Source organism: Limanda limanda, chromosome 8 (genome assembly GCF_963576545.1).
Source record: "Limanda limanda chromosome 8, fLimLim1.1, whole genome shotgun sequence".
Classification (NCBI taxonomy): domain Eukaryota; kingdom Metazoa; phylum Chordata; class Actinopteri; order Pleuronectiformes; family Pleuronectidae; genus Limanda; species Limanda limanda.
In genome coordinates, this window is record NC_083643.1 from 21,101,924 (window position 1) to 21,112,909 (window position 10,986).

The following is a 10,986-nucleotide window of genomic DNA, read 5'->3' on the forward strand; positions in this document are numbered from 1 at the left end:
GGGGCTTTAGTGAGTATTACTGAGTGCAGATCCAACAAGCTCCAAGTGCAGCGCAGAGCCACACCAAACTCCATCCACTGAAACTAAGGCAATATAAGCTTAGAAAACACCACCTAAATACTTGTCCGACTTACGGGATGTAGACTGCAGGTCTACGCAATTGAGTGCATATTGCAGGCAGCACTCTGCTCCCCTTCTGCTTTCAGCCTGTTACAGACTCCAAAAGTATGTCTGCTATTAGACACAGTGACATGAAAACACACTGAAAAGGGCATGTTTGGATGACGTGGATCGTGCAATCGCACAGTCGACATAAGTCTTTCATGGACGTTTGTGGTTATTTCTTTCCAGACGTGCAAATGACAAACAAAAACCTCCATTTGACCAACCTCTAAAACTTTGTACTGCTTTTGACTGTTTCATAACTTAATCCATGCAAAGATCGAACAGTCCGCTGATTCAACATGTCGCACATTCACACTGTACCTGCTTAAGCTAAACCACATTTGGTACCAGCCTACAAGGTGTACATTTGTAGATCCATCCACTACAAACTCTAATAAACAGTGAATACAGTAAGTAGCATCAAATTCCTACATTTGTGTTAGGCCTTTCTATTCAAATGTAGGCGAGTCAACCAGGGCATCAGATGAAGTATTTTATTGAGATGGACAATTCCACCGACCCACCGACCCAGGACCACCTCCTGATCCTCTTTACCTGAACCCACACATCTATGTAGCACAGTGTGACTAACAACTCTTTCAAACCTGACAAGCCTCTCTACTGTCTCCTCCTTCAACCGATGATGACATATCCAACATCATATTTACATCCAAAACAACCCGGCCTCACTAGACCTGCTAATCACTAAGGAAAAAGTGGTGATCATTCTAACTAGCAAATTTCTTGTATAAAATGACCACTGTTACCACAGAATTAAACCCAAAGGTTAAAAGTAAGTTACACAAATTGTGTTTTTTAGTTTTCAGTGTCAGATCTCACATCTACAAACCTTCACCCTTATAACTCTCACTCACTCTAACTTCTCACCTAGAAACATTCACTGACACCATAGTGGCAGCCATATTGTTTTTTACACAAACCCCTGATCAAAGCCCCGCCCTCAGCAAAGGCTCCGCCCAGTATCCCAGCCAATCTTCTTTCGACAGTTGTTTTCCTAAATCTTATTAAAACTCTGAAACATATCCCTGCATTTTTAATGTCCTGCCACTTGCTTTTCAACACTCTATTGAAAGTAGGTTATACATTTACAAATAAAATGCTGGCAATAAAGCAATAGGTACCACTGCTATGCTGTCTGTATGTGTACTCCCATAATACATGTGTTTGTGTTTGGTGACCTAACATTCTTTATGCTTACAAACTTCAATTAAAACCCTGCAAATTGCCCTGGACATCCGTGCTTGCTCTTTCCCGACCCCCGACCCCCCGTCCACATCCCACGTACAGAAGAGCTTAGCCTGGATTACACGACATCAGCCACTAGCCGCAAACGTAAATATTCCATCCTGGCTAAGCTATGATCTTGTCCAGAAAATACTTAGAAAATAAATGTAAATCTTATTATAGGTTAAAGGGCAGAATGGATGTAAAGAGAAAAGGCTGGGGGAGGTATCAGACAACAGCAGCAGTGTCATTCAGAACCAATGACTTCAGCGGATGTGTGTCACATTCACATCATCAGAGACAAGCAGCTGTCAAATCATAATTCCCTAAGCTTCATTTATACACCATTGTAACGTAAACAATTACAATGAAGAATCACGTATAAGCCACCTTTTCCTTTTTTTTCAGTTCACATGGATTTGTGCGTCATAAGACATAATAAAACCTTCCAGGTAGAAAAGTATTTTTTCATGATTTGAATCATCTGATCACCCTTTATTGACACCACCGATCATACCAATGAGCTGACAAGAGGCTCAGGTGGGTCAACTTGTTTAAAAGTGACTTGCTGGTATGTCAATTAGACATGTCAGAAAGGATTAAAATAAAATGTAATTTCAGATGAAGCCTAAGTTTAGGCAGTAGGTTGGATAAAACTTGATATGTGAAATCATCTGCTTGGATTTAGAAAGTTAGATGTGCATTGTAAACAAACATTTATGATTGAGAGAAAATAATCTGCATACGAATAAAAAAATATATATAAATATATTTTGTACATGTAAAGCTTATTTACTCTGAATCATTATACACAGAGGCCTCATCGCCTGGTTAAACAAGTCTGTAAATATATAGGCTACATGTCTGGGGACTTTCCTACTGGCATTTCATTTTGGAGTCCTCAAAAGCAGGTACAGTGCCCGTTACCAATGAGAAATGGAAGTGACCCATACAGAACACCTTGATCAGTCAGTAATCTTGTAAGCAGATATCGAACAAGAGTTTTCCCTCCTGCTCTGTCTACATAGATGCAGATGAAAGTCTGGAGACTATAGCTTTTTCAATAATCTGCCAAGATGTAAAAATACCCAACAGAACCAAGTTCTCCAGACAACATCTGGCCCATTTAGTTTTTCACGAGGATAAACAGGTGCAATGCTTTTATGTGGCAAACTGGTTCTAATGACCACACAGTGAAAAAGATCTCTACCAGAGAACAGCATCATGAATAATTAAAAAACAATTAAGGATCATGACATTCAGGAACAACCTGAATGTCATGATCTTGTTTTCCTGTTTTAACCGGAACATTTATGGTTCAAATTTACTTCGATATTTTCTTCTGTACCTCACCGCTCTGTAAAAAGCTGAACTTTTGTTGGATGAGAGAACCAGGATGTATGGCTGTAATCTGCCTGACCTATGGGAAGGGTGTTTAGAAATGATGACGACATAAATGTTCATTCGCTTCGGTTATGTAAAAGACTCAGAGGGAGCGGCCCAAACGTGAAGGCGATCATGGCCCCGGGTTGTCTGTGGGCTGGTGAGTCGGCAAGCCATTGCATAAGACCCTTTTCGGACACATGTCCACGTATGCTGTACCGAGGCCAAGGGATTTCGATCCCATCTATTTAACTCTGTCGTCATTAGTGTGGTATATGTGCTTTAATGTTTGTGACACTTAATATACATATGCATTTTTTTATCAACCATCCAGGGTTTTTATAGGATGGAGAATGTTCCTTGAAGATAACTTAATAATATAAAGCTTTACCTACTATACCTGCAACTGTGATTGCATTCGTTAAAGTGAAAAAAGCTGATTTTTTCAAATCAGTGATTAAGGTTATAGGTTTAAATTGCGTGTGTGTGTGTGTGTGTGTGTGTGTGTGTGTGTGTGTGTGTGTGTGTGTGTGTGTGTGTGTGTGTGTGTGTGTGTGTGTATGTGTCACCCTAGCCTAACACAGAGCAGGCCAATTAAGGCTGTCATGAGCGCTGCCTTTATCCGTCCCTTCTCCCCTGCCAATCTCTAAAGAGGCCAGGGAAAGAGATGACCACCAGCAATTGCCAAGTAAGAGTTACTTAAAGGAGAGTCAGCGGGGATCAGTCAGAGGGGTTTAATATTAAATGAAGGAAAAGGCTCGGGTTCTCCTTTCTCTGTGATGGGGGAACATTAGAGCCTCAATTACTGCTGGGACAGATTGGATCAGCAATGTGAGGCACAAAAACACAATCTCTGTTTCCATTCACCTGTGACTGTCAAAGGTAGGATTTTAATGAGAGACACTCATTCTGCAGCTCTTCATGCACAACGTCAAGCAGACTCGGCTCAAACATGTTGGCCGTATCTGTTACTTTTAATGGCTGACGTATTTGATTCATTAAATCAGATGAATGCAACTGAGCCATAGCACTAGAGGGGGATCAGTGTGTTTCTATGATGGGGGATTTGCGAGGAACAAGACCCTTCAGAGTTTGTTTTGCATTATTGTGATTATTTACAGCAGTGTCCCTGTCTGAGGTCAACTGAGACACAACATGGTATATGGCGTCTGCCTCTCAGCTGATTAATGATGCAGTTTAGAATGTGTTCATACACCTGCAGCAATACAGACACACACACACACACACACAACTTGCATTCCGCTGCTCTATCTGACTCTGCTGCTGTTTGATTTGCATTGGATTCTTAAATTCACTGACTTTACACCATATCTACACTCAACACATTGATTTTAACCAAACTCAACAGGCGAATGTGGAGCCACTGTGGGTGCAGGGGCGAGGCACAGCTGAATAATTCCTTAAAACACTGAGTTTTGTAGTATTCATTCTGTCACAATCTACAAATTGAAAGGCAACAAATCTGCTTTGACTCAATGTGTGATTCAGCTGAATGCAAACAGAGTTCAGTGGAGGCCTTTCGAATGAACTTCTATTATTATCATTCATATTTTCATCTAATCTGGTCCAAATCCATGTGCTGACGGCTTACTATGACATCTGGGATTAAACTGTGGGACACTTCAGAGATCATGAAAGATGCTTTAGTCACATGTTCAGGGGTATTCTCTGCCGTGACGCACTTATTGCAGGACAATTGTTTTTCCCATAAATTAAATATTTTAATCTTTCCATCATCATTTTATTGTCCCAGACAGTGATGTCTGTATGAATTTACTATGATAAACATTTTCATATCTTTGATATTCAATGTGCTAAACCTATTTGACTGGAAAGCTACAGTGGCACAGGGTAGTATTAAGGTTTCTATTTACCTTTGATTTCTAATATATTACTTAGATATTAAGAAATCGCTATCCATGAATAAACTGGTAGGATATAATCTTTAGGTTTTAACCATTATTTAGTGTTTATTATTTCACCTATACATACATTCCTTACTTATTCATTTTCCGGAATATTTAAATGAAGTAAAATGAAACATGCTGTATAAATTACTTGATTTCTACTGAATAAAACTCAATATATACCATACTATACTGTAGCACAGTTTTCCCCATCATTTTTTTTATTTGACCTTTATTTAACCAGGAAAGTCCCATTGAGATTAAAAACCTCTTTTTCGAGGGAGTCCTGGCCAAGAGGCAGCAACAAATAACTTATGTACACTCACAATATTACACTCACAACATATAAACAGAAATTAAAATGATAAAAAACAGTTACAAATAAATTAAAATTCATAAAAAACATCTGCAAGTAAAAGAAGTGGTCTGAAATGATCTCATCGTAGATTTAAAAGCGTTCAAAGAAATCATTTCGGTTAATTTAAAATCTTTTTGCAGCCAGTTCCATGTGGTGGGAGCAGAGTGGACGAATGCCCTTTTTCCTGATTCAGTGCGGGCCAATGGAACTAACAAAAGCATCTGATTGTTTGAGCGCAGACTGTAAGAAGCAACACTTTTCTGTGTGATTAAATTACAAATATATGATGGCAGTAGCCCAAGCATGGCCTTATAAATAAAAGTTCACCAATGTCCCAGCCTCCTGGTGGACAAAGAGGGCCAACCCACTCGAGAATACAATTCACGTGATCATAAAATCATGCTTAAACACACGGTCCAAACATATGAACGCCAACAAAGGAGAGACAGTGTTCTAAAGAGGCGGTTAATAACATGAGTGGTGTGGGTTATGTCTTAACTGGGGGTCAGTGTGCTGCTGGGCAGGTCAGGTTAGCAGCATCGAGAAGGCAGCCCCATGTTTCATGCATGAGGCGGCTGATTAGTTAACAGTAAGGAAGACCAGAGAGGAGCCTGAGCTCATCAGGGCCAGAGGTGTGGTTGACCAGATCACACTGACCGGCTTTTGTTGGGCTAAAACATGGGCAGACGGCAGCCACACACACCTCTTCTTTGGTTAGTGGGAACCAGAACCTAATACTAGAGGGAGCTGCACTAGATGTAATTAACGAGAGAGGGCCTGGAGCTGAGGAAGAGACACCGCTCAGGCCAGTGTCCCCTGAGACAGATACTCAACTTGTTTTGCTGAATTTTGAACAGCTTTTAGTGCTGATATGAAAGTTAAATCATCAGGAGTAGAAGTGGAGTAGGAGTGACTTATTTTCTTATAGTTTGTACATGTATGCATCAGATCTCTTAAAAGGTTTTTGTTTATTTTTCAATTTGGTCTTTTTTGAGGGTTCTTTTGCATTGTGTTGACAGAGACAGTTTTGCCCTAGCGCTCCTAATTGCGTGTATTCACTATAATTCAGCCCAATGTTCTTAGCATCATCTTGTCAACCTCTATGGCGCTGTGTCCGCATGTCCTCTAATTCTGCCCTGCTCCCAAACTGACCTGAAGTCTGCACTGAAATCATTAAACACTGAACCAGACAGGTACTCACACAAGGAAGTGGTAGAGGAAGCATTTCAGTCCAGCAGGTCTCTCTAGGAAGTTGTAAACGTCCCCCTGCATGCTAGTATTGATGTACGGGTTCTGGAACTTCTTTTGGTGATGATGCATCCAACTCGAACGAGGGAGAGGTGGTGGGACAGAGGTGGTCGAGGGCAGGCCGAGCATCATCTGTAACGCTGGGTCCTTTGTGTCTGCTCCATTATTCACCGATGTGGGGTCCAGTTCCCGCGAAACAGGAGAAAAGTGGCTTCTGCCAGGTTCAGGAGCCCGTTCGGCAGTAGTGCCCGTCATGGCTGTGAGGGCAGTGTCCATATCCTGGTCGAAGCTGAGGCTGTTGCTGGCGTATCCATTGGGACTGCAACTTATGAAGGAGCTCCCCATCCTGCTGCCATAGTCGCGCTGCACGTGGCATGTCATGTGGAAGGAGGGCGCCCGTTTCTCCCCCATGTTGCCCGGTTGGGGTTGGTCAAGGGAGGCCTGAGAGTCCTGGACGGTTGTTGAGGTTCTGACCAAGGTCCTAGGAAGTAGGGTAGAGCCCCGCGGGATTAGACACGGAGCTCGGCATGGCCAGCTACCGGCTGCAGACACAAGCTCTCAGTGCTGAGCTGCATGTGTGTCCATACCTGCCAGGAAAGAGGTGAAATGAGTCAAGGAGAGACTGACAACAAGCCTTCCCATCTAACAGTGACACTTTAACATTGGCTATAAAGAACACGACGTAGACACAAAGTTTTCTGAACCATTATAATAATTCATTACCTAGTAGGTTGTGTTTTCATCATTGTTTGTTTGTATGTTAGTTAGCAGGATTAAGCAAAAACTACTGAACACATTTCCATGAAAACTCTGTGGAGGGGTGGGACATGGCCCAAGGAAGCTCTCGTTACATTTATGGAGCGGGTCTAATTAAATGGGCGGGAATATTTGTTTACTTTCTTTGTAGTGTTTCCCACAGAAAGAATTCAGTCTAGGGTGGTAGCTGGGGTATGAAGATCGCTCTCACGTTCAACAGATTCCAAGGGATCAAATCAAGATTTTTGCAAGTGAGAGAACTGCATTGCATGCCAGTACAGGTACATGCACAACTTCAGCTGTCTGCGCTGACAGTAAAAACTTTATGGATAATTCCGTAAGTGAGCAAGCAACAACTAGTGCCACAGATAGGAGTGCACACAGGTATACAATTCAACAATGGAGCAAAACACAATGTTAGAGATCTTTTTGGTTATTATGAGAAGTGTAAGAAGATTGTTGGTTCATTATGAAACTGTAGTGGGACAGGTTAAAATTATAGTTGTGTTGTGTTTTGATGCTTTTTTTCAAAATTATTTTTGCAGTAAAAAGCAGAAATTGAAATAAGAAAGCTTTGTCATAGTCACTGTTATTGGAAATGGTTGACTCTTTATTAAACGATCTAAATGCAGAAAATGAAAACATTTTAACTCTGCGGCATGTCCATAGACATTCGGGACAATGCAGAAAAGATAAAACTTACATCACAACTGTCACCAGATTAGAATCTGACTAATACTAAAGACGATTCCCTCAGCGTGATACTTTTGAAATGATCCTCTACATGGATCAGTGACCTGTTGTTCTTTGCTCTCAGATGCCAATTAGGGCTTTTCATTGTATAACAGTCCTACTTCTAGTGTGTTATGAGCTATTACACTGTGACCTGTGAACATAATAAAAACAGCTACAGCTACATAACATTCCCAGAACAGAATCATGCTTCAGTTAATGTTGCAGCGACAGGTCAGCAACACAAGTCCATCTCCACACGAGGATTTTCTAGCTACATCGTCCCTGATGGATGTCAAATCCGGCCTGATGTCCGTCCCAGGTAGGGAAGGTGAAGCAAATGCACAGCAGGCACTCTGACAATATTCAAAGAAATTGAATCCAGTATATGTTTGCCAGCCTATAGGAGGTTTAGTTTTTTACGCCTCCCTGTTTGTTTGTTGGTTTCTTAATGTAATTGTAAGTAAAACTGCTCAAAAATGACTGAATGGATTTCCATCCTCAGGAACCCATTAAATTGTGGCGCGTAACCAGGATTTTCTCTCTCTTTAACATTGTGAAATAGGATGTTTTCATTGTGAAAGGGGACTGCAAGTTAACAAGTGCCCTTCTAGTTTCACTTATTATTATTATTATTATTATTATTGTTGTTGTTGTTGTTGTTGTTGTTGTTGTTGTTGTCGATGTTGTTTTTGTTATTTACAGTCAGAGCATAAAGTCAAGCAGTTTTAAAAGGATTGTCAGTGAGTTCAGGTGATCAGTTCACTTATTATTGATATACCTCCTAAGACAGAATACAGTAGAAACGAGTTGTTTACTGTGCAAATGGTGCAAATCACGAACACATCCAGAAATATTCCATGTAATATGAACTAGTCTGGACGGAAGGACAGTTTTAAATGTCAGGTTCAAGCCCCTTAATTACTCTGGGACTTACAGTATGTCTTATTAATAAGTGTATCAAAGGTAAGCATGTTGCTCCCTGTGCCAGGTAGAGTGATGGAGGTGATAGATGGCCGGATGTCACCTAAATGGATCGGAAAAAGGTCATCATGGGACTAGAGAGGAGGACTACTTGTAAGCAGCAGCCGCCCCCCGTTCCTGTCTGTCCTCAGCTGTGTGGAAACTGATGACAGCAGCCACATGCAATGCTGTCTCCCCCGAAGATAGAGTTTCGAGCTGTAAAGCTGCTCACACAATGAAGTGTCGCACATCATGCACAGGCTGCTGCACTGCAGGGGGCAGGACTCTACGGTTACAGACTTGTGCGACTTTCCGTTCAACTGAACCGACCTCAGCACCATGGAACACGAATTACGTGACAAATAAAATTAACAGCATCTGGCTTCTTTTTCCAGAACTTAACTGAGTGAAATCAGTCCAAAACCCCCAAAAGCACGCACAGGTTAGAGTCTGTTATATGAAGCTGCATCATCAAGCAAAAGTTGAGTCAATATTTGCATCGATGATGCGCTTTCGTTCCAGGCTTAGACGTCAGAGAAACGCACAACAAACTGCAATGTCAAACATCTTACCTTTAACTCCAAATGCGCTTCTCAAGCTGTCATCGGCGGTAAACACACAATGTACAATAATCCCTGAGGCCAGGCAACAAGTTCCTCTTACTTCTAATCTTTCTAAGAGAACATTTACAGTCATAAATAAATTTGAGTTATCTCCCAGCACTAGAAAACACAGGTAACATAGAGAGAGCAGCTGTGGCAGCAGCTTGCAGATCCTGAGTCTGTGAGGAGCATCACTGCCCGGGCCAGCACACGTGATGCGTTCAGGTCGCGTGGAAAAGTGGACGAATTGAGGGATGGATGGATGGATGGATGGACGGACGGACGGATGGATGGATGGATGGATGGATGGATGGATGGATATGTAGTAACGTGTGTATATTTCTTCCCACAGGCCACCATTCTGATGAACACATAAATCAATACAAATCCTGAAAGCTGATAATAATATATTATACATAGTCTATATATATATATATATATATATATATATATATATAATAAAATGTTCATATCCGTCAAATGTATGCATATAAATCCTGTATTTATATGTTCAACTTATTTGCTCTTTACTTTTTGGTTCACCTCCCTCTCTATGTGTTAGGACACTGAGAGCATGCTAAAATGAAGACCAATTCCTTGTATGTGTACACATACCATAAACTCTGATTCGGTCTATCATTCTAAATATGATATATAATGTATAATAAATTAAATGTGATAAAAAATGTGAATTATTTCTATGCCACATCCCAATTCTTAAGGTTATTGGATATTTACTTTGTATAAAAAAAGGCCAAAAATTTGGTCATTCAAAAATGTATATTGGGTAAATCAAATAATTATTAAGGATCCAGGGAGTGTGCATTTCAGGACAGATATTACTTTATATTATATTATATGTGACATAACCTAGACTTTTGGATCTTATATTATATTAGAAATAAAGTTGTGTTTAGTCATTGATAGACACCTGGAGTCAAGTCAAAGGTCAAAGGCCCAGGGACCCCTAACAGGTTAATCCAGCTGTTCACCTTGGTATTGTTTTTCTTCTTACTGTGTCTGAACATGTGTAATGTCACAACAAGGGCCACATGGGTGTGTAACTAAAGAAAATTGTATATGTGTCTATTCGTGTACTTGACAAGAGTAAACAACTCTTTTTACCCCTATTAAAAACATGCTGGCAAGATTTTCTAGAAGATGGCTGCTGGCCAACCATAACACAAAAACACAAATGACAAACTTCTCGTCCATGCAAACTTACCCACATGTAGACTCTTCTCTTTTATTCAATAGGATCAGTTCATGCCATTTAAAAAAAGAAAGTATGTAGTGAACTCTAGTAGTGTGAACAATCAGTAGAATAAAATCGCAGAAAACGTCAACTTTCAACTGTGTTCAAACCGGTTCCAACTGAAAACAAGACCATGCTTATATCTCTCTGTTACGTTTTGGTGGGTGTGTTTCCATGTGACAGGCTGTCGCCACAGGGCACTGTTTGTTTGTATTGTCAAAGTGATATTTTACGAGGGTACCCGAATGCACCACATGTTTCTAGCCCTCAGCAGCTGGCGGACAGAGAGAAGCTGCTCACACGTGGATGGAGAGAATTCACCACTGGACATACAGATGGAGAAGGGATTGC

At 40.8% G+C, this 10,986-nt stretch overlaps 1 protein-coding gene across 1 annotated transcript in view; it reads right to left on the reverse strand.

The window, feature by feature from the left end:
• Positions 1-6,738, reverse strand: part of kcnq1.2 (potassium voltage-gated channel, KQT-like subfamily, member 1.2) — a 174,181-nt gene extending 167,443 nt beyond the window's left edge. Inside the window, exon 1 of the mRNA XM_061076373.1 lies at positions 6,281-6,738. Coding sequence (XP_060932356.1) covers positions 6,281-6,738 — 458 coding nt within the window. The remainder of the gene's footprint in view (positions 1-6,280) is intronic.
• Between the last annotated feature and the right edge of the window lie 4,248 nt (positions 6,739-10,986).